At 41.8% G+C, this 13,806-nt stretch overlaps 1 protein-coding gene across 3 annotated transcripts in view; it reads right to left on the bottom strand.

Moving 5' to 3' along the window:
- The window catches only part of SH3KBP1 (SH3 domain containing kinase binding protein 1), a 234,139-nt gene that overhangs the window by 206,488 nt on the left and 13,845 nt on the right, over positions 1-13,806 (bottom strand). For 2 of the 3 annotated variants that reach the window (XM_075521489.1, XM_075521461.1), the window contains exon 2: positions 886-1,043. In XM_075521489.1, the coding sequence (XP_075377604.1) occupies positions 886-1,043 (158 nt within the window). The remainder of the gene's footprint in view (positions 1-885; positions 1,044-13,806) is intronic. The other variant, XM_075521479.1, reaches the window with a different exon arrangement.

Here is a 13,806-nt window from a genome sequence, read left to right as displayed (position 1 = left end):
AACTTCATTATGTGCATATGTCTAAACACACAACAGGCTTACACAGTTAGAAGAAGAAAAAAGAAAAAAATATACTTATACCCTTGGAAAGGGGAAAGTCCCAAAGATCCTCTGAAACTGTAGTAACAGATTAACATAAAACCTATTTATGTAATTTATTGTAGTTCTTGCTCTCTTTTCCATAGTGGAGAGCCAAGTTTATGGAGGTTTATAGAAACTAACAGCTTAGGTCTGCAATGACAAATCAAGGAGGCCTAGAGGTACTAACAGCTAGTCTCATATGTGCAGACATACACGCACACACACAAATGCCCAGTAAAAAAGACATATTTCTAAAACTTTGAATGGCTTTCCTAAAACCAGTATTACTGCAAGTTGTTTGGTACATTACATGAAATACAAAGTAATGATTTTTTTTTTTTTTTTTTAAGTTTTTATAGGCAACTGTTTGGAAAAATCCACTTTAATTATTCTCAACTAGTTTAGACAGGAATAAGTATTCACAAAAAGCTTCTATAAAGTCTAAGAAAGCACTCTGGAGAAGAAGTAGCAGTAACAGAGAAAAGAAAATATTGCAAATGCCATAAGATATAAGTTGTTCTAGAATAAGCACTTTGTTCCCAGACCACACAGTCAAACATAATCACTGAATGGCAGAGAAATGTAGGGGTAGCTACTTTTATTTTCAGTATATCAAAACTACATTGTCTTTGCAAAGGAAGTAATCTTTTCTTTGTAACATAGCCTCAATAGAACATTGTATTGCAATATATTATGGTTTTGGATATAAGAAATATTATTATATAAAAGCTGATATTTAGCCTAAACAGTGCAGTACACAAAACGTATACACACAATACAAGAACAGTTCCACTTTGTACTCACTCTTACAAAGTTGTCAGGGAACAAACCTCTTCTGCCTTTGAGCTGCCCTTCCCACCAGCCTCCATCGTCTTTCTTGATATTGGTGATTATGTCACCTACAGTGATTGTCAGCTCATCATCATGTTGAGCTTTGTAGTCAAACTCCACTATCGCCTCCACTAAAAGAGAAACACACATATGCATAATTATTGACTATATTTAAGTTTCCATGCCTGTGAAAAGAATAAGAAAACACCAATCCAATTATATATTCTCAGTGAAAGTAATATATTCAGCTTAACCAAGAGAGCGTATCAAATAGGCAACATGTAATGGTAACATTTTGTGGGTAACTGCTACAAGACAGGCCAAAGAAAAAAAAAACAACCAAATACAGGAATGCTCATCATGGTTAAGGCAACAAATGGCATGCATTTTTCTTTACTGTTTAAAGGAAATTAATTTGTGATGCTTCAGCAGTATCTACTCTGGCAGCATTACAAAGTTTATTTTTATTTCTTGGACAACATTTTACCTTTTGTGCACGGGACTCCTAAAGCATTTTATTTCTGGAAAGGTTCTCAAATCTATAAGCATCCCAAGTCACTGCACTTACTTTGCTAAATACAACACTATTAACCTAAAGAGTATTTAACAATAATTTTTTGCATCATGGTGAGTTTCACTGTTGTTTATACAGAAATGCAGAGCTTTGCTGCATGAACATGTTCTCGCAGGGTTTCATCAAAGGGAGAAAAATTTACTTTCACTTGTGATTATGCACCAGAGGATCTGAAGATGAAATGCTCCTACTGCTCTGAATGTCTGCTATCAAAGAGAGGTGTGTTACAAGCTTGCTATCATTATATGGTGTGTCTTTGTCTTTTCCTGGGAGGACTCCCCATCCCTTGAAACCATACACACAACAAAGTCCCTGTAGAGAATTAAGGAAGTCATAAAGACAGAAAAAATCATTTGGAGAATCAAAAATAATAGACCTGGGTTATTCAAATATGGAAGCCATAGTTATATTTAGTGGTTCACCAAATATCTACTAGGAGGAGTCAGACTGACAAGGTCAAGGACAGTCATATTTATAAAGCCTTACTCCTGTTTTCTTCAGTGGAAAACCATGTCCCAGGATGTTCCACCAAACATTTAGCACTTCAACCATCAGAACAGCAAAATGAGAACTTGTAATATGCATCTGCTTTCTGCACAAATGACTGTGCTATGTAAACCCTGCAAGATGTGGCCAGCAAACAGGCAATGCAACTCACAAAGCAAAGCTAACCATTACACCACAGACAGTAAAAAGTTTCTGCCTAAATAACAGAAGCCCTGAGGACTAAACTGAATTAAGCTGATAGGAAAGCAGAGTTATTCCTTTCCACCCCCAAAATGTCACACAGACACAATGCTGAATATCTCTCTCTCTCCCCCAGAGCCTGCAAGTCATAGCTAAAAGAGTGTTCTGACTTTCGGATACATCCCAGACACAAGGCTATGGCTGATAATATTCATCTATTGTTGCTTCTGTGAAGCCCAAAGACATTATAAAAACAGTTCACAAGAGGCCTGCTAAACTACATAATGAACAGCAAAAGAGAGAGTGGCACCACACATTACAAGCTGACATGCAAACAGAACTTGAAAAATGTACCACTGAAACTTAACTGAAAAATCAGTCATTCAGGCTGGGAGGGATCTCAGGTCTCTAGTTCAGCTTTCTGTTCAAAGCAGGACCAGCTCTGAGGTCAAACCAGGTTGCTCAAGGCTTTGTCCACATGGGTCTTGAAAACCTCCAAGGACAGAGGTAGGGCACACAGGGCAAGCTGCTCCACTGCTTGACTGGGAGAAAAGTTTTCTTTCTACAGTTCATTGGAACCTTTCTTCTTTCAATTTACATCCACTGGTCTTGTTGTCCCACCATGCACTGCTGTGAAGAGCCTGACTCCATCTTCTTGACAACCTCCTTGTAGGTATTGTAAGGCTGCTATTAGAACCTCCTGTTTTCTCTTCTCCAAGCTAGACAATCGGAGTTCCTCTAGCCTCAGGTCCCTCCACTCTTTAGCATATCAACTGTTCCACCAATTTTGTATCAACCACAGACTTGAGAGGAATGCACTCCAATGCCTTCTCCAGTAATTGATAAAGATGTTAAACAGAACAGGTCCCAGGACAGGCCCTGGTGGTACTCCATTTATTATCATCTTGCAACTAGGGGACAACCCATTAACTACTACCCAAATCACACAACTTTTAGGGTTGGAAGGCACTTCTGTAAACCAAACCTCCTTATTGAAACCAGAGACAGCTAAAGCGCAGGTTGCTCAGGACCTTATGCAGCCAGGTTTTTAATATCTTTAAGGATGGAAATCCCAGTGTTCAATCACCCTTAAGGTCCAAAAGGTTTTCTTATGTTTAAATGGATTTTCTCACATTTCAATTCATGCCCATTGCCTCTCATCCTTTTACGGTCTCCTGCCAAGAGGACTCTGGCTCCACTTTCTTTACTCCACCACATCACGCATTCAGACACATCAATATCATCACCCTGAGCCTTCTCTTCTCCAGGCTAAACAGTCCCGTCTCTCTCAGACTCTCCTCAGATGTCACATGCTCCAATCCCCCAACCATCTTCATGGCCCTTCACTGGACTTGCTCCAGTATCTCCATCTCTCTCTTGTACAGGAGAACCCAGAACCAAACACAACGCTCCAGATGTGCCTCACCAGAAAGGAGAAGAGGAGGAGGATCACCCCTCTCCACCTGCCTCCTGCCAATGCTCTGCCTGATGCAGCCCAGGAAGCTAGGAGCTGCCTTTGCCACAAGCACATATTGCTGCCTCATGGTCTACTTGCTGTCCACCAGGATCCCTGGGGTCCTTCTTGCCACAGCTGCTTTCCAGCCACTCAGCCTGGGGTTATTCCTCTCCGCATGCAGGACCTGGCATTTCCCTTTATTCACAAGGATCCTGTCAGCCCATTTCTCCAGCCTGTTGAGGCCTCTCTGAATGGCAGCACAACCCTCTGGTGTGTCAAGCCCTCTGCCAGTTTGGCATCATCTGCAAACTTGCTGAAAGTGCACTCTGCCCTATCATGCAGGTCATTAGTGAAGATGCAGAGCAGCTCTGGCCCTCTTATCCACCCCTGCGGCACATTGCCAGTGACCTGCCTCCAGCTGGAGCTCATGCTGCTGATCACAACCCTTTCAGCCTGGCACTTCAGCCAGTTTTCAGTCCACCTCACTGTCCATTTACCTGGTCTGCACTTCATCGGCTTGTCAATGAGGATGATATGGGAGACAGTGTCAAAAGCTTTGCTTTTGGAAAAAAGTAGAGACACTTTCATTGCTGAAGTCAATGAAAACAATGTCCACTGCACTCCCCTCCTCCACCAAGTCAGATCTCATCGTAGAAAACTAACTGATTGGTCAGACATGACTTCCCCTTTGTAAATCCATGCTGACTACTCCCAACCAGCTTCTTGTCTTTCACAGGTTTGGAAACAGCTTCCAGGATTATTTGCTCCATCACCTTCCAAGGCGTCAACATGAGGCTGACCAGCCTGTAGTTCTCAGCAAAAAGGAGGCTTCTTGCTCTTCCTGAAGACAGGAGTTACGTTTGCTTTCTTCCAGTCTTAAGGAACCTCTCCCAATCACAATAACCTTTCAAAGACTATCAAGAGTGGCCTACCAATATCAGTTAGCTCCCTCAGCACATACCCCACCAGGGCCATGGCCTTGCATATGTCCAGTTTGTTTAAATATTCCCTAATCTGATTCTCCTCCACCGAGGGTAGGTCTATGTTGCCCTGGACTTTCCCACTGGTTTCAGGGGTCTGGGATTGCTGAAGGCCAGTATTACTATTAAAGACTGATGTAAGGCATTAAGTACCTCTGTGACAAGGCCCTCATTCCCATTCAGCAGCAGGCCCACACTTTTCCTAGTCTTCCTCTTGCTGCTCATATACCCATAGAAGCCTTTCTTTTTGTCTTTCTGTACTGGTTGAGGCTGGGTTAATTTTCTTCATAGCAGCTTGCATGGTGCTATGCTTTGGATTTGTGACCAAAACAGTGTTGATAACACTCAGATATTTTAGCTATTGGTGAAGGGTGTTCACACAGCCTCAAGGCCTTCTCTGTTTCTCACACTGCCCTGACAGTGAGCAGGCTGGGGGTGCACAAGAACCTGGGAGGGGACACAGGCAGGACAGCTGACCCCAACTGACCAAAGGGATATTCCATGCCATATGACATCGTGCTCAGCAACAAAAGCTGGGGGGAAGAAGGAGGATGGGGAGACATTTGGAGTTATGGCATTTGTCTTCCCAAGTCATCGTTACATTTGATGAAGCCCTGCTTTCCTGGGGACGGCTAAACATCTGTCTGCCAATGGAGAGTAGAGAATGAATTCCTTATTTTGCTTTGCTTGCACGAGCAGCATTTGCTTTACCTATTCAACTGTCTTTATCTCAACCCACAAGTTTTCTTGCTTTTACCTTTTCAATTCACTTCCCCATCCCTCTGTGGGGGAGTGAGCAAGCAGCTGTGTGAGGCTGAGCTGCACACTGAGGTTAACCCACAACAACATCCCTCACCACATTCACCTTCAGGTGGGCTTTGGCTTTCCTAATCCCATCCCTGCATACACAGACATTCTCTCTACCTTGTCTCAGGTCAATTCTCCCTGCTTTCACTTCCTGTACTCTTTCTTTTTACGTTTGATTTTTGTCAGGAGCTCCTTGTTCATCCATGAAGGCATCCTACCTCTGCTTGTTTTCCTGTTTGTCAGGATGGACCACTATTGAGCTTGGAGGAGGTGATCCCTGAAAACCAACCAGCTCAGCTGGATCCCTCTTTTCTCCACAACTGTCTCCAGTGGGATTCTCCCAAGCAGACCCCTGAACAGACCAAAGTCTTCCCTCTTCAAGTCCAGGGTTGCAATCCTGCTTTCTGCTTTTTCCCCTCCTCCTCTCCAGATCCTGATCTTTACCATCTCATGGTCAGCGCAGCCAAGGCTGCCTTCAGCCATCAGATCCCCAAACAGTTCTTCCTTGTTTCCAAGTATGAGATCCAGCAGTCAACACACTCCAGAAACCTCCTGGATTGCTCACACCCAGGACATAAGCAAACTACTCTATTCCTCCTTGATATCAGAGTGGTTGAAATCCTCCATGAGGGCCAGGTCCTGCCAACGTGAGCCTTATTGCAGTTGTCTGAAGAAGGCCTCATCAACTACTTCTTCCTGGTTAGATTGTTTGTAGAGACACCCACCACAACATCACCCACATTGGTCTGCCCTCTAACCCTAACCCACAAACTCTCAGGTGCTTCATCATCTGTCCCACAGCCGAGCTCCATGCATGCTCTGCTGCATGAAAAGTAACTCCCCTTCCTTGCCTTCCTAGCCTGTCCTTCCTAAAGAACTTGTATCCATCTATTGCAGCACTCCAGTTATGTCAGCTATCTCATCATATCTTCGTGATCCCAATGAAATCATAACTCTGCAACTGCATGCAGACACGTAATTACTCTTCTTTGAACCCCACACTATATGCATGAGAGCACAGACATTTCAGAGAGGCAACCAGCCATGCTGATTTCCCAGAAAGAGTACAAGAGTTTTCCCTGTAATTCTGAAAGGCACTTCCTTGTTTATACAGATATGCTTGGGAAGGGCCCCCTTTAGTCCTGTTTTGTTGATTATAAGGTCCCTACTGTTTGCATCAACCCACACATTTTGTTTGCCAACCTGGTCCACGCTTCTTCACAAGATTGTTGGTCATCCTCTCCCTCCCCCATCATTACTACTTTAAAGCCCTCCTCACCTGGCCGGCCAGCCTGTTAGCAAACATGCTTTTACCCCACTTAGTCAGGTGGATCCCATCTTTTCCAAGCAATCCTCAAAGAGGGTCCCATGATCATAAAACTAAAACTCTGTTGATGACACCAGCTATGCAAACAATTGTTACCTGCAGGATCTGTCCACTCCTCCTCACACCCTTCCCTCTCACTGAAAGGATCACAGAGAAAATCACCCAGGCTCCCCTATCCTTGCCCATCACCCCAGAGCCATATAGTCACAAGTGATACTTTCCAGATCAGTCCTGGCAATATCATTGAAGCCTACATGGAAGAGCAGCAGGGGGTAGTAGTCTGAGGGCCAGGCAAGCCTTGGCAGTCTCCACAATGTTCCAGATCCAAGCCCTGGGCAAGCAACAAGCCTCCCTAGATGACAGGTCAGCAGATGGGAGTCTCCACCCCCCCACAGCAGGGAATTTCCCTACTGTTATCACTTGCCTCTTTCTCCTGGTGCTCCTGCATGGCTCAGGTTTAGTCAGCTTGGGTGTTTCACTGGATGGAGCACCCAGACCCTCATCACCTACAAGAGCACTGAATCTGTTCTGTAACTGCAGATCTTGAGGTGGAGCAGGAGCCTTCCTCCTGGTGTCAGAAGTTATAAACTTCAGGCTTCCAGACTTGCCATTCTAGGAGTCTCCAATCCCACCCCAAGAGGCACAGACTCTGCCTGCCCTTTATTCAGGAAAGTTGGGGGTTTGGGGTCTTGAAGCCTCAGGGACTGCGAGAAGATCTGGAAAGCCCAACCCTCTGAGCTCAACCATCCCACCAATTTTTAAACCCACCTAGTTGCCCTGCAGCATACCACCACAACTACTGAGCCATTCCACACCACCTTTGGCAGAGCTTCTGCACCCCTTCCATGCCAACTGCTACACAACTAGAAAATCTGTTGAACTATCCATTCCAGTTAGAGAAAATGGAAAAAAAAAAAAGAAAAAAAAAAAGGCATACTTCTAAAATATTGAACTAAAGTCCCTAAAAATAGCATCGATATTATCCACATATGCATACCCAGAGAAACCAGTAAAATTGGTTCAGAAGTTGTATTTACACAACAGCTCTCCAAAGACTACTGGATTCAGGCAGTGGCACCAAGGTACACACACTACTTAAAGTCTCGCACCAATGAAAACGTGTATCTCCACAGAACACAACAGCACTCAGGCTCAAAAAAGGCAAAATTCAGACTATTTAGCAGGGTATTTCCAATTTGGTTAAGCCCCAGGAAAGACCTTTTGAGACCAAGGCCCTGTATCCTTCATTTTTAAGCAGCCTGCTAGGATGCACTTGCTCTCAGGACTCACAGCTTATACACTGCTTTTTGTATGAGTCAAGTCATTTCTCCTCCCTGCTTAGGAAGCTTTTAAATACTATTCTCATTTTGCTGTGGATGCAATTACATACTGCTGTGCTCCAAGTTCTCCCTAAACAACCAGGAGGTGGTTAGAGAGCTGTAACAGGGAGATGGCAATGGAGCAGGGATTCGGGCTGGCTCCAGCAACTGATTCTTCAAACACTCCTCAACATTCAGACTGCAGCAAGACATACTGAAGGAAGGCAAACAACTCTCCCACCCTCTAAAGTCCCATGTTTTGAAAGAGTTCTAGTACCTGTTGCTGTGCTTGCAGTTTTCCCCTAAGAAGGCTGTAAAACTGACATGATCCTTGACAGTTTCATTTTTTATTAATTATGTTCTCTCTTATGAAGAGAGACCAAAAGGTAGGACAGGGCTGTTAAGCTGACTCTACAGATGTCTGGGTAGGCCAGAGGCACTGGAGTTATCTTGCTGAAGTTTGTCTGCCTTGCACTAATTCATATACAGACAGCTGCAGCTGTTTAACCACTTTTGTTTTACTGGAAGTTTAATTAAACAAACAAAAAAACCCTTTACTGTGCAGGCTCTTCTCTGTCTATAAAAGTTTCCACTTCTTAAAAAACACGTATAAATATTTTTAAAAGCTGTCTCCTCTCAGAGAATTTGATTACTGTAACATAAGTGTGTGTAAGCTGTCAGAGACATATGAGTCACCAAAAATGGACCACACAATCAAGATGTTTATAAACTCTTCAAAGGAAACCAAGAGCACAGCTTGGGAAGAGGAATAAGAGCACACCTAACAAATGTGCAGATTGTGACAAACTGACAGGAAGGTACTTCTGAGATCACTCAAAATTCTCATTTATCACACTACTGAAGCTTGCAGAGCATATGACAGCCTGAAAGTGCTTTATAATTTATAGGTCCATGCAGCTGCAGTTTTTAAATCAAGCTTATTTTCTAAAGCATGCTAAACCATGCCACCTTCTCAAACTGCATTTTGAAAAATTCATTCTGCCGGTCAAACTTAACCTTTTTTGTTTCTTTTGAGGTGAAGTTTTGTCTTCATGGAAGCTGGATTGATACTGGAGACAACTCTGATCCAGATATGCTAAGAAAAAAGCAGATCTGAGTTTTGCTCCACATCTGTAAACGCAACATACCTCATTCCTGAAGTGCTGTGCTAGATTTCTCCTCAAGAACTGGACTAAGACAGTGTCCTAGTTTGCACAATGATATATAACGTGAGAAAACAGTCCATGGACAGTGAGCTCAAACAAATTTTATTTGTTAACCAACAAAGCCTGATCTTAGGCCCAGCTCTGCCAAGGTAAACAGCTTGTTACATTGACAGCCAAAACCCAAATCCCTTTTAAGCCAAAAGCACAAAAAAACAGCAAAATTGGGGCAGACAGATCTGGCTTCTCTTTTTGGTGCATTTTTCTTCAAAATATTGTACTCCATGATGCCTGAAAGTCAAACTTGCCCCAGCTTGCAAACTGTAGCTATTAGACACTTTCTGTTGGAAGAAGGCATTTTTCACGTTAGGAATAAAATCCAATATTGCAAGCTATTCAAGTTATTTTGATCTAGAAGGCGAATGTTCATTCCCATGCCAACACAATCAGCTATTCCTAGCCTTATATTACCATCAATCCAAACTGTAACATAAAAACTCATGAAACAGAATCAAAGCTAGTTATTACCAACCCTGCTGGAAACTGGCACAGTACAACTCATTATGGCAATATCAGGCACAAAGGTTTTTTTCATGTAATGCTTAGTGGTTTGGGTTTAAAATACAAAATTTGAAATGTTAATGCTGTGAATCACGAATTGAAATGTAACCTCTCAGCTATATTTAAAATAAGCATATCTGGAAAAAAACCTGTTGATTAAAAGTTTAACTATTCCCACCTTTCATTCCCCAAATTAGTCTTACATACGCACATGAAATGATTTTGTTGATAATTACAAACATTTTTCCTATTGATTAGTTTGTTTCCTTGCCACATTTTAAATTACAAGTAAAATCTAATCTCTTGCAACTGACCTACTCAGAATAAGCATTTCTTTAATAACACCACCAATATTTGAAGACAGAATTGTCTCAGTTTATGCTACTTTTAATTATCGTACAGTTTCTTCCCAGGCAAGAAACGACTCAAGAACAAAAACAGAAATTTGCTACTGTACAACAAAAACTACATTATTAAATCAGCTTCTGGTGACATCTGAAGTGTGTAGGCACAATGGAAATGTTATTAACGTCTTTGGCGCTATTCCACCCAAGTAACAGCATCCATATGGCAACACCACCTTCTGCAGCAGCATGGTTTCACACACAAATGCAGACCTCAGAACTAGTGTATACAGTTAGACATGGCAGTCAAAGAGTTAAGAGCTTCTCTACTGTAAGTTTTATGTTTTCACTTTTATTAGTCACTCAGCTTCATGTGAATGATAAACAAACACGTTGCATTGGCTTCTCCAAAAAAACAGAACTGAAACTAGACAAACTACCTTCAAATATTCTACACTAAAGCTTTAATTTAAAGTTCAAATTACATTTCCTCAGAACAGAGTGCAAGAGAACTTTTCTCTTTTGCATAAAGATAACTGTTCAGAAGTGACAAAGACTTAACAGTATGAACAGGCATCACAGAACAATCCTAGTCTTATGTCACACTCTGCATAAGCTTCTATAGGAAGGTCTCAGTGACTACAGTAGGCTTCATGTTCTCTACCACCTACAGTAAATTGGTCAATCATCAAAACCTATTAATCAAGAAGTTGGAATGCACTGCATTTCTGTTACACCACATTTCTCTTATAAAACAGTTACAAAGATTCATTTGGTAGGAAATACTTAATAGTTTATCAACATTTTCATTATAAGCACATTTTATAACTGGTTAAGAATCTGGCCATCAAATTCCATCTGCCTCAAAACTTGCTAGACAAGGTCTTTACTTCAGAAGTGCTCTTCTGATTGAGAGACCTAGGGATGAGCTAGTGAACATACTAGGCTTTTAGTGCTTATGGGCATACTTTTCAAAAAAAAAAAAATAGTATTGTTGCTACACAACAGGTTGCAATAAAACTCTTAGTAAGACATTAGGAGCCACTAGGAGGGAAAAAGTCAGTAGCTTTTATTAGACCAAATGACAAAGCATGACTTACATTCTGAACTCAACGGGAAGAAGAAGAAAAAAAAAAAAAAAACAAAAAACAAAACACCCACAAAAACAAAACCCAAACTACATTACATTCAATAGTCCTAGTTTCCTAACCTAGACCTGGAGGGCCAGAAGGCCTGAAGACCAAATGTGACCTACAAGGCAGTTGTTTTCTGGACTCTGGGAACACTGAGCAGCTGGCAGGCCAATCACATGTGGGATGCTGTGGTATAAACGTGTTTGAGGGAGGAGGAGGAAGACAGATTCATATAAGGTCTGGCGGAATTTATTACAGCTGGCACAGCACTGCTGAAAGGGGAATGCACTGATGTAACCACTGAATGTCCATCTGGGGCTCCAGAAGTCCTTCCTACCCAAAACCATCACAGCTATTGCATGCATCAACTATAACATCTCTATGATAATTATAACTAAATGGTTGTTCGTATCTGGGAAGAAGAGTTCAGATGTGGCTCTTCTACCACAGAAAAAGTAATCTCTAGCTTGTAAAGACTCAACTCTCTCAATGTCATTACACTTTATAATTCTAGATGAAGGAGCCACTGAATAGCCCTTTGAGGCATCACTCTACCAAAATGGAAATGCCTGTTGTCATGTGCTACCTCTGAAATGCACACAAACCCCAATTTTATAATTATTAATAATAATAATAATTAATAATAATAATATACCACTAAAAATAATAATAATAATATACCACATTAAAACTTTACAGTTTAAATTTAGATTGCAACTGGGATTTTTAAGAAAGCTTGAGCTCTTAGTTTTGTAGCACATCTGTGGCAGAAAAAATTAGCTTAAACCTTTTGTATCTGCTTGATTGAAAGCAATTATCGAAGAACCATAATTTCCTTGAAAAATTAAATCCAAATTTTGTTCATTTTTTAACATTTTTTTCTTTTGCAACACTTACTATCAGAAATAACACTCTCTGCTAAAATTATTTGCAAGGATCCGGCTTCATGAAAGAGAAAAATGTGAGGGGGAGGAAAAACCAATATCAGAAGGAAAACCTGTACTATTCAATCCTCAAGAGGTTAAATCCATGCTACATAATAAACAGCAACTCCTGTGCTAAGACAACAGCTTTCAGTTTACATTATATTTTCCTATTTCCCCTTTGAAAACAATGGGGGGGAGCTAAAGGTCATAGTCCTAGAATAGTATCTTCACTGAATCACTCTGTCAAAGAGCAGAGCAGTCACAGAAGGGCCCACCTAAGCCATACTGTACATGGACCTTTTTATGTTATAGTCCCGGTCCCCTCCCACAGGCCACAAACACTCTTCACCCAGCCTGCACATCTGTAGGCAGCCATGGAGCACTTACAACAGATAGGAAGCATTTGAGACGAAGACCCATTGTGTGCAATTCACACATACGCACACATGCAGGCACAGAAACAGAGCACCTATGCAGAGGACCCCAACCAAACCCTAATTTGGAGGACAGAGTGAACACTTGGCGTAGGGCTGTCCTGATGTGACTCTTCTCTGGGCAGCAGCAGAGCCAAAGCCACTCCAGCTGACATAACGTCCGAGCTGTCCTCCAGGAAAAGAGGAAAGCTAGTTTTCTGTTGTTCAAAGAGGGATCGGTATGCTGGGTTCCAGCTTTTAAAAAACACAAACACCAAGTTATTCTAGTGGAATTTACCCAGCAGGACAAGAAATAGTTTACATTCCAGCTAAGGCATTTAGTATGACCACAATTCATCACAAAAATCTTGCATTTACAGTTAGATAAATAAAGAACAGCAGTAAGTCAGTGCATTTGTATTTCTGTATATATGTGAGGTGTTTCCATATAAAATATGCATCTCAGCAATTCTGCGGTAAACAACTTCAGGCAGGTACTTCTAATAAACGTTATGAATTTGTTCAGTTTTTCTTAGGCCTATCACAGTAGTTGCCTCTCACTGAATTTACTGTGTCACACTCATATGTCTGATACGAACTTTTTAAACAATATGCCAAAGCACATCAGATCATCAGAGATGTTCATGCACATGAAACTACAGAGTAAGCAAGGAAAGAAAAGATCATTGTGGTAGTTCTAAATGGCAGCAGTTACATCTGTATTCCCAAAGGCTCCCTTATATACCACTTTGGATCCAACGATACGTTAGACTTGATCGGGCCAAGTCTCCTTAACGCTTTTGAAAGAGTGAAATTGCACAGTGTCGTGGTTTAACTTAGCAGGCAGCTAAACACCACACAGCTGCTTGCTCACTTACACCCAGTGGCACAGGGGAAAGAATCGGAAAAAAGTTAAAACTCATGGGTTGAGATAAAGACAATTTAAGGACAGAAGAGGAAGGGAAAATAATAATAATAATGATAAAAGAATATACAAAACAAGCGATGCACAATGCAATTGCTCACCACCTGCTGACTGATGCCCAGCCAGTTCCCAAGCAGCAGCCGCACCCCCCCAACCAATTCCCCCCAGTTTTTTGTTCAGCATGACGCCATATGGCATGGAATAGCCCTTTGGCCAGTTGGGGTCAGCTATCCTGGCTGTGCCCCATCGCAGCTTCTTGTACACTTCCAGCCTCCTCAC

The sequence above is a fragment of the Mycteria americana genome, chromosome 1 (assembly GCF_035582795.1).
Source record: "Mycteria americana isolate JAX WOST 10 ecotype Jacksonville Zoo and Gardens chromosome 1, USCA_MyAme_1.0, whole genome shotgun sequence".
NCBI lineage: Eukaryota > Metazoa > Chordata > Aves > Ciconiiformes > Ciconiidae > Mycteria > Mycteria americana.
The sequence above is the reverse complement of the archived record's forward strand: the minus strand, read 5'-3'. Positions and strand labels throughout refer to the sequence as shown.